The sequence below is a fragment of the Crinia signifera genome, chromosome 2 (assembly GCF_055691185.1).
Source record: "Crinia signifera chromosome 2, ASM5569118v1, whole genome shotgun sequence".
NCBI lineage: Eukaryota > Metazoa > Chordata > Amphibia > Anura > Myobatrachidae > Crinia > Crinia signifera.
In genome coordinates, this window is record NC_139218.1 from 382,196,175 (window position 1) to 382,215,315 (window position 19,141).

General features: G+C 48.2%; 1 protein-coding gene across 1 annotated transcript; it reads left to right on the forward strand.

Moving 5' to 3' along the window:
* The first annotated feature begins 4,925 nt into the window (after positions 1–4,925).
* LOC146058138 (E3 ubiquitin/ISG15 ligase TRIM25-like) lies at positions 4,926–7,901 on the forward strand. Its single transcript, XM_083170173.1, has one exon. The coding sequence runs from the start codon at positions 4,995–4,997 to the stop codon at positions 6,837–6,839; it is 1,845 nt and encodes a 614-aa protein (XP_083026299.1). The 5' UTR covers positions 4,926–4,994; the 3' UTR covers positions 6,840–7,901.
* Positions 7,902–19,141: the final 11,240 nt, after the last annotated feature.

Genomic DNA, 19,141 nt, shown 5'->3' on the forward strand with positions numbered 1-19,141 from the left:
CTAAAGGAATAATTTATTCAGACACTGTACACATTGTAAAAACTTTTTTATTTGTTTCTGCTTTTTTGGGATCAATATTGACATCGGGCAAAAATACGACCCCAAGACCACTGAAAAAAGAATACTACTAGCAAAAGGAAGACCACACCTTGCTATATTTCTAAGTATCTTCTGCGCCTCATTGTATACCAACTTCACATCTCTTTTTGTTTGTATAGTAATTTAAGTGTGGGTGACACTTACGTGAGTTGTTACAACAGGGCAGCACAGCGCCATATAATATTTCTGTCACTTCCCATTGTCTAAAATGGTGCATGGCCTACATCACAAAACGTACCAGGAAAGACTAAAAGATCTTAATATGTATACTTTAGAGCAGAGAAGGGAAAGAGGGGACATGATAGAAACATTTAAATATATCGGGTTAAAACAAGGTACAGGTGGTAGACATTCTTCACAGGAAGAGGAGCAGCAGAACACGAGGACATGCACTGACACTGGGGGGAGGAAGGTACAGGTGGGAGACATTCTTCACAGGAAGAAGAGCAGCAGAACACGAGGACATGCACTGACACTGGGGGGAGGAAGGTACAGGTGGGAGACATTCTTCACAGGAAGAGGAGCAGCAGAACACGAGGACATGCACTGACACTGGGGGGAGGAAGGTACAGGTGGGAGACATTCTTCACAGGAAGAGAAGCAGCAGAACACGAGGACATGCACTGACACGGGGGGGGGGGAAGGTACAGGTGGGAGACATTCTGCACAGGAAGAGGAGCAACAGAACACAAGGACATGCAATGAAACTAGAGGGAGGAAGATTCAGGGGAATTGTAAGGAAGAATTACTTCACAGAAAGAGTAGTAGATAAGTGGAATAGCCTCCCATCAGAGGTGGTAGAGGCATATACAGTAGTACAATTTATACATGCTTGGGATAGGCATATTGATATCCTTACAAAGAAATTAGGATCAAATATGGTTTGAGGTAACATGTTTTAAAAAGGGGCAGACTAGATGGGCCAAGTGGTTCTTATCTGCCATCAAATTCTGTTTCTATGTCCTGGCACCTTAGGGAAAAAAGAAAAAAAAACTAGTTTTGCTGTGACATCAATGGTGGGAATCCATCTGGTTCTCCTCCATCGATGGCAAAACTATCATCGATGGTCCAAGCAGGGACTGACTCATTGTCGCTTTGATCCCCCAAGGTTTCCAGCGCAATGCACCGGCTGCACCATCACTAATTCTGCCTCTGGTCCCAGACATGAGCTACGATTACATCTTGGGGACCCACTGCACCTTCTCCAAAGTCAGGGTGGCCTGGGAGCGGAAGAGGGGGAGGTTCTGGTCCGCATCTAATGGTGCCCATACACCAGGGGGATTGAGTACGGTGCAATATTGTGCTGTGATTTCCCTTGAAGCTCCCCATGCATGAAATCGCATCGAAAGTGTTTTTTGTGCATTTGATGTGCATACATCATACGATTTATCACATGCCTCTTGCGACCTGAAATCGGGTGATGTAATGAGGGCTGTGCTATCTGGAGGTTTATAAACTGACAGATCGCACATCACATTGCGATAAACATGTGTTTAAGAAACACATGCGATCGCACATATGGGCAGATTTATTAAGCCTGGTGAAGAGATAAACTGAAGATAAAGTGGAAGGAGATAACGCACCAGCCAATCAGATCCCAACTGTCATATTTCAAACACAGCTGATTGGCTGGTGCGTTAACTCTTCCAAGTTATCTCCACTTTATCTCCAGTTTATCTCTTCTCCAGGCTTAATACATCTGCCCCATAATATCTTGCGATCACATTCGATGTGCATACATTCATGCGATTTATCGATGCGGTTGAAATTGATGGATTGTATGCAATGTCACCCTAGTGTATGGGCACCATAAGCTATACTGACTGACAGCCTCATTCTGGATATATATATATATATATATATATATATATATCTTATATATTTAGCCAGATCTGTCACTCATCCCCTGTGTAGCTAACGTTCCCGCCCAGCAGCATACACAAACCTGCCCCTCCCCCTAGGGGAAAGACCAGTATTTTATGTGTATAACGTTTTCATGTGTATAACGTTCCACCCCCTTGACATCACCTCCCCCCGCCCAGCCAGGGCTGCAGTACACGCCCACCATCCACCATTACTCCACAGCCACCATCCACCATCACTCCCGCACCCCACTACCCTCTGCCAGCAACCCCCCCCCCCGCGACCCCCTCTCGTGATTCGCAGGACCCCCGCGACTCCCCCCCTCCCGCGATTCGCGGGACCCCTGAGAACCCCCTCCCCCGCGACCCCCCCTCCCGCGATTTGCGGACCACCGCCCCCTCCCGCGATTCACAGCACCCCCTCCTGTGATTTGCGATCCCCCCTCCCGCAATTCGCACCCCCCCTCCCCGCGATTTATGGACCCCCGCCCCCTCCCGCGATTCACGGAACCCCCCGTAGTGCCCCCCTCCCGCGATTTGCGGACCCCCTCGGCACCTCCCGAGACCCTCCCGCGATTCGCGGATCCCTCCGCGATTCACACGCCCTCCAGCGCCCCCTCCCGCAATTTGCAGACCCCCTCCCGTGATTCGCGGACCCCCCCTCCCACGACTCACGCCCCCCTAACGCAATTCAAGGCACCCCCCACACCCCCCTCCTGCGATTCGCAGCCCCCCATGACCCCCCTCCCGCGATTCATGCCCCCTCCCGCGATTCGCGGACCCCCGCACCACCCCCCTGCGCCCCCCCTCCATTGATTCACTGCACCCCCCGCGCCCCTCCCACATTTCATGGACCGCCACAACCCCCCCTCCCGCAATTCACTCACCCCGACAACCCCCCTCCCGCAATTTGCGGACCCCCCTTCCCACAATTCAAGCCCCCCACCGCGCCCCCTCCCCACGATTTGCGGACCCCCGCCCCCTCCCGCTAATCGCGGATCCCCGCACACCCCCCTCCCCCAATTTGCAGACCCCCCTGACCCTCTTCCGGCAATCCCACCCCCCAGTGGACCCCCGCGACCCCGCTCCCGCATTTCACGACACCCCTGTGACAATGGGGGATCCTGTACTGCCACAAGCAGGTGGGAAATCTGGCCCTGGCTGCCGCACTGCAGGTTCCCCCACTGCCAGAAGTGTCCCCACGATCCTCTGCACCAGCGCCACAACTTTTATCAATGTCTTGCCCACATACCACTATTATACAGCCTCCTGCTCTCATTGGGAGTAGACGCTCACCCACTGCCGGGAGCTGCATACTGTCCCCCACCCTCCTCCAGTTCTAGGGATGCCCATCGACCATCAATGATTTCAAATAATAGATGGTTTATGGCCGATGTTGAATACTTTTGCCATCAATGTGGGAGGACCAGATGGTTTCCCTACAACGATGGCAAAGGAGAACCGATCAAGTTTCACATTTTTTTAAGGTGCCGGGACACTGAGCATAGCTACACACTACCCACACCCCGAAGTCCCGCCACCAAGTTCTGACCCACGGCCTATTGAGTCAGATATAATGGATGACCATCGATAGCTACAACAATTGATGGTTATCCAAGTAATATGTTACTACTATCGATGGCAGGGTGCAAAATCGCCATCAATGCCAACCATCGATGGCGTCTGCACCAATGCCCATCCCTACTCTGCAACAGACAAAAACCTTTACTACCCCTCATGCCCACAAACCTCTATCACTGCCCTGCCTCCTGTTCTCCTGCCCCGTAATTTCCACCAGTGGGAAGCCGCTCACCCTGTGTTGCCCACATTCCCCTATCATGCTTTACCACCCAGCCTCCTGCTCTCATGCACCCTAACTCCCACCCAGTAGGAGGAGACACTGACTCAGGGCCACCGTCCTGTACTCCTGTGCTGCCACGCTGGACCCTCACCCACTGGCAGAAGCAGCACAGCGTCCCCCACCCTCCTCTTTAGTCCCCCGTATGCCCACACACCCCTATCACTATCCAGCCTCCTGCTCTCCTAAACCGTAACTTCCACCACTGGGGAGCAGGCTTGCCTACCCTCCCGGAATGGCCGGGAGCCTCCCGGAAATCGGGTCCTTCTCCCGACCCCCCGGAAAGGTGGGCAAGTCTCCCGCATTCTGGGATTTGCCCCGCTCCATCCTTGCCCGCTGGTTAAAATTACCTGAAATCGCGGGTCCGCGGGGAGGGGGCGGGGCTTAAATGACGCGATTGCGGCATTTCGCGTCATTTCGCGTCATTTAAGCCACGCCCCCTCCCTCACGGCCCGCGAATCACGGAGGTTTCCGTCATGGGGGGCGGGGCCAAGTGATGTCAGCCTTGCTCCCGCCCCCCTTTATGTGTTGCCTCTACGGGCTTCTCCCGGAAAGGTGAAGATAAAAGTAGGCAAGTATGCTGGGGAGTCGCTCATATGCTCTCTATTTAACACATTTCACCTATAACTCAAGTTGCAATACAGGCATCTTTCATACAATTCTAACCATATTTCTCACAATACAAACATTCACAAATTAAGGGGGCGAAGCCCCTTACGACGGTGTGAAGAGCGCCCGTAGGGCGCGATGAATCACCTAGTATATATATATATATATATATGTCTAGTGTCCGTTTGTGTGTCTCTGAAACACTGCCATCTGTTGGCAGCAAGTGAAACTACATCTCTCTGTCACACATGCACAAACACAGAGGCAATCACAAGGTAGATTTTGCTTCAAGCAGGGCTTACTAGTAATGTATAATGTATTCCTTATAAAATGTTATTTTAACTCAGAGAAGAGGTGTGGAAAGGGTTAATAAACCTATTACGCAGCTGACTGCAATCTAGATAACTGGTGCTGTGCATTTTAAATGAGGTTCACTGACTGCAGAGTTCCTGTGGGTATGTCCCTCAGTATAACTAGCTGTAATCTGAGAGGACACATCTGCCTTGACCTCTGTAGTTCCTGATTCTCAGAGACTTTCACTTTCATTTCTCCCTCCTGCTGCAGTGATGGCGTCTGCTGCTGATCTGAGAAAGGAGCTGGACTGTTCCATCTGCCTGAGCATTTATACAGATCCAGTGACCCTGAGATGTGGCCACAACTTCTGCCGGGTCTGTATTGAGAAAGTGTTGGATGCCCAGGAGGGTTCTGGAGTTTATAGCTGCCCTGACTGCAGAGCAGAGTGTCAGGAGCGTCCTGCGATGCAGGGGAACATAACTCTGTGTAACATATTGCAGAGTTTCCGGTCTACTCGGCCAGAGCAGGACGAGACTGGAATCTTCTGCACCTATTGTGTGGACTCTCCTGTACCTGCTGCTAAGTCCTGTCTGATGTGTGAGGCTCATCTGTGTGACAAACACCTGCGAGTACACAGCAAGTCAGCAGAACACATCTTATCCGATCCCACCACTGCCCTGGAGAATAGGAAATGCTCCGTCCATAAGAAGGTCCTGGAGTATTACTGCACTGAGGATGCTGCCTGTATCTGTGTGTCCTGCAGTTTGGCTGGAGAACACCGGGGACACCATGTGGAGTTGCTGGATGTGGCCTCTGTGAAGAAGAAGGAGAAGCTGAAGAATGTTCTGCAGAAACTGGCAATAAAGAGAGAGGAGGCTGAGAAAAGAGTCCAGAGACTGCAGGAGCGCAGGATGGGTGATCAGGAAAAAGCAGCTGGTGTTAAAGAGACAGTCACTGCCCTGTTTAGAGACATCAGGAGACAGCTGAAAGACCTGGAGAAGAGAGTCCTGAGTGAGATCTCCAGGCAGGAACAGCGCGTTTTACTCTCAGTCTCCGATCTGATCCAGCAGCTGGAAATAAAGAAGGACGAGCTGTCCGGGAAGATGCGTCACATTGAGGAGCTGTGTAACATATCTGACCCAGTGACTGTCTTACAGGAACCGGACATAGGTGACTGGTGTGATGCTGAGGACAGAGACAGACATGATAACCAGGTCCATGTTGAAAACGAGCTGGATTCAGGTCACATCTCAGAGACATTACACACATTATATGATATAATAACTGGTATAAAGAACGGGATCTATGTGCAGGAATCTACTGACCACACACAGGATGTAAGCCCAGCAGGTGATGCAGAATCTGGTCTAGTCACGTCTTTAGGGAAGGGAAACCATGTTCTAGATGCTACTGAAAAGACTCTGGGTGGAAACCCAGCGTCTAATACAGAATCTGATGTAATTACAGCTGTAAAGGAAAATGTTCCTGAGCCTACAGACATAGCACTGGGTCTAAACACACAATCTGACATGATGACAGGTTTAAAAATAGGGCTATATTTCCAGGAACCTAACATTATATTACTGGATGCAAACACAGCTGGTAATAATATACATTTGACAGAAATTAGTTCGCAAATATGTATTGCAAGATGGTCATATACAATCCGGCGTCAGTCAAAAACACCAGGGAGATTCCAGCATTATAACCAGGTTCTAAGCACCACAAGCTTTTCCTCAGGGCGACATTACCTGGATATGACGGTCAGTGATGGCGGGTGGTGGAGTGTTGGGTTGTGCTATCCCAGTATAGACCGGAGAGGAGACCAGTCACACATTGGTTATAATGACAAGTCCTGGGCTTTGTGTAAGGGGCTTTCCAACCAGTATTCACTGACACATGACGGGAAACACATCCGGTTACCTGGCAGCACTTCCTGTAAAAATGTGGGGATATATCTGGACTATGAGGCCGGACAGATGTCCTTTTATGCTCTGGTTCCAATGAGGCACTTACACACCTTCTCTGTCACCTTCACTGAGCCCCTATATGTTGCATACTGTATAGGGAGAGGGTGCACTCAAATATCTGGGACGGTCAATAGCTGTGGCAAATAATCGAAAGAAACCCACCCCCTGAAAGTGGTGACAACAAGGGGTTCTCTGATAGGTAGAAGGGGTGTAGGGCCAGATGTATCAAGCTTCAAAAAGTGATAAAGTGGAGAGTGATAAACAACCAGCCAATCAGCTCCTACCTTTCATTTGTCAAACCCAGCCTGTAACATGTCAGGCAGGAGCTGATTGGCTGGCTGTTTATCACTCCTCACTTTATCAATTTTGAAGCTTGATACATCTGGCCCGTAATCTTTTGGAGAAGTTGCCCACAGCAGCCAACCAGATTCAATCATTTTACAGGTTGTTCTAGATAAATGGCAGTTAGAAGCTGAACCACTTTATGTCTATCTAAATGCAGGATGTATCTCCCCTTAGCACTTCTGTGCTGCAAATAATTTGGGATGGATTGGATGGGTATGGGTCATAGGGTGGACCTGAAAAGGCTGACATGGCAAAGGTCGACATGAGTATTTACATTTTTTGATGTTGACATGGACATGCTTTGGGCACGGGGCCTCGTCGTGTTGGCACACTATTTTATTCTCCCTCTATGCCCACTGGGATGGTAAAGTACGAACAAGTCTTTTTTTTTTTTTATCACAAAGCATTCATGTGGACCTTTTTTAAGGTCAAGCTTTCCCGTGTCGACCCTTTGTCAATGTTGACCTTTATTCATGTGTCGGCCTTTTGCCTGTCGATCATTAGTGATCGACGTATTGCCTGTTGACCGTTTGATTGACGACCTATCAGCCACATCTGAATTTGATTACACCTCCCAGCAGGCCCCATTGCTTATCCTTATTCGTCATAATCACAGAGTATAATTCTTCTCTATTATAGAAGTGTGTGTAACACAGAGGATGGACAAATCACTAGAATACCCTTTCGGAATCATTTCTGAGTTGGGTTAGTGAATATCTTTTCTCAGAGATCATTTTCATGGTTTTTTTTTTTTTACGTTTCCTTATTTTTGTCCTGATTTTTCTGCCTAAAATGTTGGGATGTATATCAAGGATTTTTGTAATTACATTTAAAGATTAGTAAAATAAAAACATCTTATGCCAATGCGCAGTAAATGTGTTATTGTTTATAAAACGCCACAAGGCTTCTGTAGCGCCATACAAGGGGATAATGGACAAAAGGTTCAAGGATCACAGACCGCGTATATGTATGTGTATGTATGTATATATAATATATATATATTCCAGAAGTATATAGAGAAAGGGATAGGGTATGAGTTAGGGGGTATTCAATTAAGCATAATTTATCACCCCCATTAAGTTATCTTGCATGTGACATGTGACCTATGTATTGTCACATGTTTTTCATGGAATGGTACTGGAGAGGTTGCCCCCATTCATTATATTAGACGGAACCCGGGACAGTGCCGGGGGTTTTCCGCACCCCCTGCAATCTATAAATTTGTATTCTCCTTCCTCTACTTTTGAAAGGGGCAGTGGTATCACAAGCACGGGGAGTGATCACACAAAGTAACCCCCAATTCAAATTATGCCACACAGTAGCACAGTCATTTTCACATTACACCTAATGTGAGTGCCATTGATTGCTATTAGACCACATAGTAGTTCTTCTTATTCATATTATGACACAAAGTAGTGCCCTTATTCAAGTTACGCTACATAGTAGTCTTGTACATGTTTTACCACACTGCAGTGTCACTTATACACAGTAGTAGTTTCCTTTCCACATAGGGATTGATTCTGGTTTACTCGCAAAAGCAAATTCTCTCTCTAATGGGCAAAACCATGATACATCTGCCCCACCAGCAGTGCACATGGTTTTGTTCATTAGAGAGAGAATTTGCTTTTGCAAGTGAACCAGAATCATGCCCATAATGTGTACAGGAGTATTTCCGCTTATCACATAATGCCCACAGCTGTAGTACCCCTTACTCAAAATGACCACAGTAAGTGCCCTTTACACATAGGACCTTATTCTGGTTGACTCGCACGGCTGCAAATTGGCCGACATCGAAAGATGTAGTGAGTGCACGCATATCTAAAGTGACTCTCAGGGGAAAGTGGGCGGGCAGCTGCCTGTCCCCAACACCCACATCATGGGGTGATTTCCATGGGAACGCCAAGTGTTTGCCCATGAAACACTGGCCGTTCCCATGGGGACGACTATCCCCTCACGCCCACTGTCTTGGGTGCATGTACCCGCCGAACAGTCTGTTTGCCGTAGCTGCAAACACTGCACTGTTATACCCCTTTCACGCCGCTGCTATAACCCGGTAATTTGCAGATTATAAACCGTTTCAAAATGGTTATAGCTGCAGTGTGAAAGCGCCAATTTTAAATTACCGGTTCAAGAAAACCGGTAATTAAAAATGGCTAAAAAGAAAGACATTCATGGTTCAGACCTGTTATTTTTGCAGTGTGTGAGCGGGTCTGAACCGGTATTTTGGATCCCACACCGGTTTCCCCCTCCCCTGGTACCTGGCCAGCGTGTGGGGATCCGGGCAGCTGGGTCCATGCTTTGCTGGGGAGGCAGCAAGGTCCGTTCGGTGAATGGGCAGTGTGCGGCGGGGTCCCTGTGGCAGATCGGAAGTCAGCGGCGGGGGCTTGCGGCGGATGGGAACTAGTAGTGCTACTAGTTCCCATCTGCCGCAGGGACACTGCACATTCGCCAAACTGACCCCGCTGCCCGGCTCTTAAAGCACCTTCAAGCACCACTATTCCACTTTATGTTTTTAATATCTCCTTCAGGGCCATTTCTAGACAATTAAACAATTTAGCTCCCACGGCAAAGAAATAAAATTTTGCCCCCCATTCATACCTTCTGATTGGCTGCTGGCCTGCAAGCTCTGATGGGCTGACAGCCCGGTGACACAGTGAGTGAGGGGAAGGAGAGATGCGTGATGCACTCCCCTTTCCCTGGGAAATCAGCTCTATGCCTGTGGCAGTCCTGGCGGACGGGGAGAGGGGGAGGAAGGGAGGCAGCGGCAGCGTTGGGGGGAGCTGCCGGGCGCCCCAGCTGTTTAACAGAGGCGGACAAGTCGTGTGGCTCCCCGGGCTGCTGCACGGCTTGTCCGCCTCTAGAAACGGCCCTGCTTAAATTCTCCATTCCCCTAATAAGCTTTGTTGCTCTTTTTTGGATTTTTTCAAATTCTATGATGTTCTTTTTATAGTGTGGGGCCCAGAATTGTACTCAATATTCGAGGTGCGGTCTAACTAATGCTTTGTACAGAGGCATAATTACTTTTGAGTCCCTAGTTTCTAAAGTGGAACTGTTTCTGGTCTTGCTCAAAGATCCTTAAATTTTGGCGCAAAGTTATGAATTATGTGAATAAGATGCTTGCTATGTCTTCCCTTTAGACCCTCAAATCTGTCTATGCCTAAATTTCGATAAGTGGATATCTACATTCAGATGTAAACACATGATACCTCTACTTACGATAATTTTTACCATGGCAAAGAAAATTATATTAATCCATTGAATTTCCCATACGTCACCTACTATAACCGAATTACGAAGTAAAATATTTCAATTGGTGCTCTTTGAAAAACGCTCTTTAATGCTAAATATGATGTGACCCAGAACCACTCCTTAAAAAGTGTAAACCCTTTATTGATACTCTGGATAACCCTGAAAACCTACAAATTTCATCGTCTTTCTCAGATGATCCCTCTTCTAGATAACCCAATCTTTCCTCATCCCCCTGTATGTCTTCAACTCAGTAATAAGAGGAAAATTCTTACACCACATCTCCTAACAACTTTAAACAAGGTTGGAATCTTGAAAACTTACCTTCCTCTCTTGCAGCCTAGCCCTAAGCTTCCCTTCAGTAGCCTGAACTTAACCCAGCCCCAAGTGACTAACCCTATACATTCCCTAGTATGTACATTTTATTTATATACTGTAGCGCACTTTCTCCAACAGGACTCAAGGGGGAAAATTTACTAAGAATACGAATACGACTCAGTCGGCGTAGCCTGTTGTATTCTGGCTGATACGAATTCATATTTAGCGGCCGTATATAAGGCCACTAAATACAAATACGAGTTGGCAGCCTTCATGGATCAGTCAGATCCGTGCAGGCTGCAGTGTAAAAAAAATAGAAAAAATAACCATAGCCAGCCCCAGGCTTAAAGAGCCATCCTGGGGTTAAAAAATCAGGGAAAAAACCAAATAGGGGTTCACCATATTTTTTAAAACCAGCACCAGGCCCACGGTTTCCAAAATACGGGGGAAAAAACTACTAACGGTCAATTGTATTTCAGGAACCAGCACCAGGCCCAACCAGCCAAAAGGGTAATGCCACAGCCGGGGGGAAACTTTTTATATAAGTTCCCCCCCCCCGGCCAAGACATTCACCCCCTGACTGGTCAGTCTGGGCAGGGATCCTGGGGAAGTGGGGACCCCCCAATGAAGGGGTTCTCCAGAATTTACCGGCCCAGACTGAAGCCTGGGCCTGTCCTCGGTGCCCCTGGGCATTGGGCACCGAGCTGATGATTGTGTAAAAAATAGAGCTAACTATTGTGTATTATTGTGGAACTATGAGTCTCAGCAAGCCTGCACTGCATGCAGGTACTTGGAGAACCACAAGTCCCAGCATGCGGGGCATTAAAGGGCCCGCTTGGACTTGTAGTCCCACAGCAGTACAAATAGTTAAATAAAAACACACATACCATTAAAGAAGAACTTTATTATGCTCAGAACCCATTCATACACATACTTACCTACCGTGACATGTAGGTAGGTCACCGTCCATCCGTGTTTTTTTTTATTCCATCCACATATACCAGATGAGACAGCCATGTTGGGCTGTACAAGGACCCAATGCAGATATGGGAGAGCGGGTGCAATCAGCTGTGGTGCACGGTTACTGCTGGCAGGGTGTGCAATCAGTGGAGGTACACATTACACAAATAGCACATGGTGGGCTAGAAGTACACTGTTGTCAGGGGAAAAAAGGACATTATAAAAACACCTGTGCAGGCAGGGGCGGGCTGGGCCGGGGGGCAGAGTGCCATGTGCCACCCAGGCCGCTCTGACTGGACTGCTGCGGGCCGCGTCCGCCTTACCTATGCTTACACTGCCGGCGGCCATGTTCCTGTAGTCTTTTAACATGTCTGCGGGCTGTGGCTACAGGAACATGGCCGCCGACCTCCACAGCTACGTGGAGGAGGGCCCGGGCCGGCCGCCTGTTCCCCAGAGTTGCAGGCGCGACGTCATGACGTATTTATGTCCGGACTCCGGCGTCATGATATCTAAATGCCGGCCACCGCGGGTTGTGTGGGAAGCAGCCAGGACGCGGGGGCAGCGGAGACGATTATCTCTGGCTGCGGCAGCCTGAGCAGGAGTGCCCAGGGTTGAAGAGGCAGCCGCAGCAGAGAGGGAGAAGTGCGCAGCGGCAGTGTCAGTGAGCAGGACCTGGACCAGGAGAGCCGGGCAGTGGGAGTGTCTGGCCCCAGAGTTTAAGGCAGAGAGAGGCAGCAGAGAGGGAGCCGTGCAGCAGCAGCAGTGTCAGTCAGCGGGACCAGGAGAGCCAGGCAGCAGGAGGACGAGTGCGGCAGTGACTGTAAGTGTAACCAACACCTCTCCCCCACCCACTATGCCTGGGCTGCTTTCTTGAATTCCTCTCTCACTTCACCCCCGAGCCCCGACTGTCACTCTATGACTGTCACCTGTGTTAGATTGCAGCGCTCAGCGCCTGTCTCCATACACTGTTTAGTGTAAGGCTTACAGTCTGCCTTGTCCCCTTGCAGCCAACGCAGCTAGGCGTCACCCTGAGTGACAGCTCGCTTAAGCGAATAGCAGGGCAGAGACCCCTGACCCTGCTGGCAGCGTCCCCTTTCCTGTGAGGAAGTCCCCGCGTAGTGTGTGCCTCAGAGCGTATGTGACTCCGTCCATGCTGTTTGTAGCTCCACGTGCACCGGAGCGCATAGGAGCAAGTCCCCGCTGTAATCCCGTTACCAGCGTGACCTTTTGCACAGGGAGATCAGTCATCATTGGCAGCAGCGAGACTGGGAGAGATACCGCAGCGTAAACCAGCAAACTGTCATTGACCCTGCACGCGCCAAAACGCTACAGCTAAGTAACAACCAGAGACTGTCGTTCCCAATGTACCAGTTTGTATTACCGCTTGAAGTTAACTACTAAAGTACTGTTGTAACCTACAAGCCTGCCACTTGAATAAACCCTTCATTTGGTTATATCTTCTAAGTGTGAGGTCTGACAACCACACTGCACGTACTTATAGACACTCTGCCAATAGGTTATGGGCCCAGCACGTCACGTGCGCGAAGATTAACCCCCTGAAGACAAAGTGCTAGCGCAGTACATAAAAGAACACAAAGGAATTATTTCAAAATTGCCATTTGTGGGAGAGTTAACGAGAATGCACAGTACAGGGCATAGCATGAACTTTCCAAAGCTCAAAGGCTCAGAGAATTATACTACATGGAAGTTCGCTATGGAAATGCAGCTTAAGAGGGAGAAGCTATGGAAAGTCACAATAGCCCCAGGAGATAGTCCAAACCCAGAAGAGGTAGACAAGGCCATTGGCACAATAGGCCTGGCTGTGGAGCAGCATGTTTATTCTACTATCTGTGGGAAGGAGTCCGCTAAGGACATGTGGACAACTCTACAAGGTGCTTATGAGAATAAAGGCTTAATGAGAAGGATAAGTCTGAGACGCACACTGTATGGAACAAAGCTGAATGCATGCAAGGACATGAACGATTATATTGATAAGATACTATCGATAGCTCAGCAATTGGCATGTGTAGGAGCAAAAGTGGATGAGGAAGAAGTGGCGATGGTAATGCTGCAGAACTTGACAGAAGAATTTGACTTCCTAGTTGTCGCACTAGAGTCAAATGAAACCAAGCTTACAACTGAAGTTGTGAGAGCCAAACTACTACAGTTCCAAGAGAGAATCCACAAGGATGCCATAGCTGAGGGTTCTGCCTTAGTAGCAAAGGGTGCGAAACCCAAGAAATGCACATTCAAATGTTATGTGTGCCACAAAGTAGGGCACAAGGCTTCAGAATGCAGGCTGAAGAACACTAGTGGCATGCACAAGCGGCATGATAAGAAGAACGAGTCAGCACTGAATGTAACAGACAAGCCAAGGAGGGATCTCTGGTACATGGACTCGGGAGCCTCTAGACACTTCAGCTGCAACAAGGAGTGGTTCAATTCTTTAACACAGTGTAACCCCACAACAGTTACCGGGATTGGTGAAAAGGTCCTTACTGCTTCAAATGTTGGGACAATCACAGTGAGACTAAGAATTGAGGGACAGACAGTAGTCACAGATATCCAAGACGTCCTGTATGTACCAGAATTGGGAAGTAACCTCATCGCTATCAGCGTACTCGAGGCAAAAGGCTACAGAGTCCAGTTTGCAAAGGGCAAGTGTATGGTGCATAATGAAAGAGGGACTGTAATTGCTTCAGCAACCCGATGCAACCAACTATACGTCCTGGACACAGAGGAATGTGTAGCTTTGGCAGCCTCTGCTGAAAATGAGTCGATGGAACTCTGGCACAGACGTTTGGGACACTTAGGATATGACAATGTCCAGAAATTAGCTGATGGAATGGCAACAGGAATCACAGTGAAGGACACCGGAAGACCTGTGTGCGAGAGTTGCATAAAAGGCAAGCAGACCCGCAACCCATTTCCCAAGTCAGCAGGCAGAGCAGAAACACAATTAGCTCTGGTGCACACAGATGTGTGCGGACCAATGGAAGAGGAGTCATCCAGTGGTTACAAATACTTCATGACTCTCATCGATGACGCCACAAGAATGACACACGTATACTTCATAAGGAAGAAAAGTGAGGTGGTCAAGAAAATTGTGGAGTACAAGAACCTAGTGGAAACTCAGACGGGTATTAAGCTAAAGGTCCTGAGGTCCGACAATGGGGGAGAGTACGAAAATGAAGTTCTAACCGACTTTCTCAGAAAACATGGCATAAAGCATCAGCTGACGATGGCCTACACGCCTGAACAGAATGGCGTAAGTGAAAGGGCGAACCGAACAATCGTTGAAAGAGCACGAGCGATGGTGAACGATGCTGGCCTGGAGAAGAGTTTTTGGGCAGAAGCTGTATCTACTGCAGTATACCTGAAAAACAGAACACCTACAGTGACAGTGAAGGGAAAAACTCCCTTAGAGGCCTGGTCTGGGAAGAAGCCAGACATCAGTCACCTCCGCGTCTTTGGGAGCAGAGCTTATGCGCATATACCAAAGGAGAAAAGGAAGAAACTTGACCCAAAATCAAGACAGTGCATATTGCTAGGCTATTGTGAGGAGAGCAAAGGGTACAGGCTCTGGGATGCAGAGAACAGACGTCTTCTAAAATCAAGAGATGTGATATTTCAAGAAACAGCATCACCCACAAAAGCAAAAGAGCAAGAAAAGCAAGCACTAGTAGAGGTATGTGAAATAGAGAGCATACCTGCAACAGAAAATACTGAAGAAGGAAGCGAACCAACTAATAGAGCTTCTGTAAGAAGAAACAAGGGCATACCAGCCAGGAGATATGAGGAAGAATATGCGAATATTGCTTTCAGTGAACCTCAGAGTATTCAAGAAGCGAAAGCGTGCAGTGATTGGGCGAAATGGAAATCTGCAATAGACACAGAGCTATCAGCACTGAGAGAGAACGATACTTGGACCATAGTAGATAGGCCAAGCAACCGCAAGACAGTCAAGAACAAGTGGGTCTTCTGCAAGAAGTTAAATTCAGACGGAGAAGTTGCCCGTTACAAAGCCCGTCTTGTTGCTAAGGGATACACACAGAGATCCGGAATTGACTATGGGGAGATATACTCACCTGTTGCGAGGTATAACACTCTCAGGTTAGTAATTGCAGTCGCCACCTTACAAGACTTACTGCTATACCAACTAGACTTCGACTCAGCGTTCCTAAATGGAGAGCTACTTGAAGAAATCTATATGGAATCACCAGATCATTATGATGAGAATGAACTTCAGACAGAAAAAGTGTGTCTTCTGAAGAAATCCATATATGGCCTAAAGCAGAGTGGTCGTTGCTGGTACATAAAGTTGGACACAGTACTACTTGAAATGAATTTTATTAGATCAGAGACTGACCACTGCCTTTATCACAAAACTCTGGGAGAAAAGTTGTTCATCATAGCAGTCTATGTGGATGATATACTTATAGCAGGTCACGAAGATCACATCACAAGTGTAAGAGATCAACTGAAACAGAGATTCAAGTTGAAAGACTTAGGTCCAGCCAATCATCTGTTGGGCATGAGAATTGTTCAAAACTTGCAAAAGGGAACAGTCACAGTCGACCAATAAATGTACATCGAGGCAACAATCTTGAAGTATGGGATGGCAGACTCCAAGTCAGTGAATACACCAATTGACAAAAGCATCAAGATTACAAAAGGTATGTCACCAACCACACAAGAAGAAGCAGAGGAAATGCAAGATGTTCCTTACAAGAACGTGGTTGGAAGTCTTATGTATGCAAGTATTGGAACCCGTCCAGACATCACTCATGCAGTCAGTCGGGTGAGCCAATTTGCAATAAATCCTGGAAGACAACATTGGATTGCGGTGAAGAGGATTCTGAGATACCTAAAAGGTACAAGTTCTTTGAAGTTAAAATTCGCCAAGACAAGCAATTCAAATTTGAAAGTCTTCTGCGATGCCGACTGGGGAGCAGATGAAGATGATCGTCGTTCCCACACCGGTTACCTGTTCACACTGGCCGGAGCAGCAGTTAGTTGGGCGAGTAGAAAACAACCAACAGTTGCTCTCTCAACAACTGAGGCCGAATACATGGCTCTTACAGAGACATCAAAAGAAGCACTCTGGATCAAAGAGACTTTGTGTGAGTTAGGTCTACTTTATGAAGAAGAGACTATCAGTATCGCATGTGACAACAGGGGAGCAATAGATCTTTCCTGTACTACCAAGCACCATGGAAGGTCGAAGCACATCGCGATAAGACACCACTTCATCAGAGAACTAGTGGAGAACAAGTCCATCGATGTTGAATACATTGCAAGTGAACAGAATGTCTTTTCTCTCTAACCATATTTTCGGTTACAGGTATCACAAAAGGACAGAGAATTGTATTAAGTTCTTTTATGTAGCCGAAGACAGCCTTGAGCGAGGGGGAGTGTTAGATTGCAGCGCTCAGCGCCTGTCTCCATACACTGTTTAGTGTAAGGCTTACAGTCTGCCTTGTCCCCTTGCAGCCAACGCAGCTAGGCGTCACCCTGAGTGACAGCTCGCTTAAGCGAATAGCAGGGCAGAGACCCCTGACCCTGCTGGCAGCGTCCCCTTTCCTGTGAGGAAGTCCCCGCGTAGTGTGTGCCTCAGAGCGTATGTGACTCCGTCCATGCTGTTTGTAGCTCCACGTGCACCGGAGCGCATAGGAGCAAGTCCCCGCTGTAATCCCGTTACCAGCGTGACCTTTTGCACAGGGAGATCAGTCATCATTGGCAGCAGCGAGACTGGGAGAGATACCGCAGCGTAAACCAGCAAACTGTCATTGACCCTGCACGCGCCAAAACGCTACAGCTAAGTAACAACCAGAGACTGTCGTTCCCAATGTACCAGTTTGTATTACCGCTTGAAGTTAACTACTAAAGTACTGTTGTAACCTACAAGCCTGCCACTTGAATAAACCCTTCATTTGGTTATATCTTCTAAGTGTGAGGTCTGACAACCACACTGCACGTACTTATAGACACTCTGCCAATAACCTGAACATGTGGCTTGCATAATAATTCACTATCTGTCTGCCTGCATACTGATCCTGTTAAGGATAAAAAAAGTATTCCTAAGTATGCCTACAAAGGGCACTTAGGAAGTTAGCTATCTATATATTTATTTAGGAATTTTTCAATAAAATTTTGGGTACTTGGGTTTCACGGTGGCCGATTTCACAGGTGTCATGGCATTACTTTTATATTAAACAGGGGGAGCAGCCTGTGGTGTCATGGCATTACTTTTATATTATACAGGGGGAGCAGCCTTTGGTGTCATGGCATTATTATTATACAGGGGGAGCAGCCTGTGGTGTCATGGCATAATGCCATGACGACACCACAGGCTGCTCCCCCTGTATAATAATAATGCCATGACACCACAGGCTGCTCCCCCTGTATAATAATAATAATGCCATGACACCACAGGCTGCTCCCCCTGTATAATAATTTATGTGTAATGGCATTACTTTTATTATATTATACAGGGGGAGCAGCCTGTGGTGTCCTGTTTTTTATACAGGGGCAGAAGCCTGTGGTGTCGTTATATTTTTAACGAAAAACCTCCATTCTAATGATGCACTGTTACTTATGGGCCAGTGCTCTGGACTTGCCCCCCAGGCTAAAAGTTGCCAGCCAGCCCCTGTTTGCAGGGATCACAAAAGTGGGAAAAATCTGTGAATCATTATTTTGATAAAGTCATAAATTTCCTGGTCTCATGGGAGCAGAACGGGTGGGTGTGAGAAAGTGGGGAGCACTTTCAAGTATACTGGAATTGTTCCTACGTAGCCTGACCCTGGTGCTTTCCCCCACAGCTCCCTGATACCATGAGGGCTAGGCTTAGGAACAGCCCTGGTGTTGTCAGCCATAGGGATGGTGGGCATGGTCCAGGTGTTCTCATGGTAAAGGTGAAGAGAGGCCACATTATGATCCTGAGTTCAGTGGTTGTAATGCGGTCCTTCTGTAGTAATGTTGGTTTGTTGGTTGCCTTCTGGTTTCCTTCAGCGTATTGCCGGTATAATGCTGTTATTAATTTAAAGCTGGCTCTTTCTAACTAGACCCTTCATATACTAGACCCCCTAGCCTCCAAAAGCCTAACCCTCCCCTCCCAGCTTATGTCTGAACTCCCCTCCTGCAGTATAACTCTTCTCTTCTCTTGCAGCCTTAAGTGTCTAGGGTGTGGTATAGGATCCTGACTGGCCGGACCTAGACAGCATGGTGAGCGCAACAAAGCCCCTTGCGGGCTCGCTGCGCTCGCCACGCTGCGCTCGCCACGCTGCGGGCAAGGTGGCTCGCTACGCTCACCACCTATTCTATTCTCCATCTATGGGGGTCGTGGACCCCCATGAGGGAAAATAGCGGGTGGCCCTCGCGCGCCTGTCTGTCTGCGTTTTGACAGTCGGGATCCCGACGTCGGGTAAATGAATGTCGGGACCGTGTCCAGCACCCAAGTGTCTAACCCTCCTCTCCTGCAACCTCACCCTAACCCTCCCCTCCTGTATTCTAACCCTCCTATCCAGCAGTGCAATCCTATCCCACCGACCCATGCCAGGGAGAGTGTAAAGCAGACCTGC

Bases quoted from the DNA above. Each gene is read 5' to 3' on its own strand.
- LOC146058138 (XM_083170173.1), top strand. From the start codon at position 4,995: ATGGCGTCTGCTGCTGATCTGAGAAAGGAGCTGGACTGTTCCATCTGC.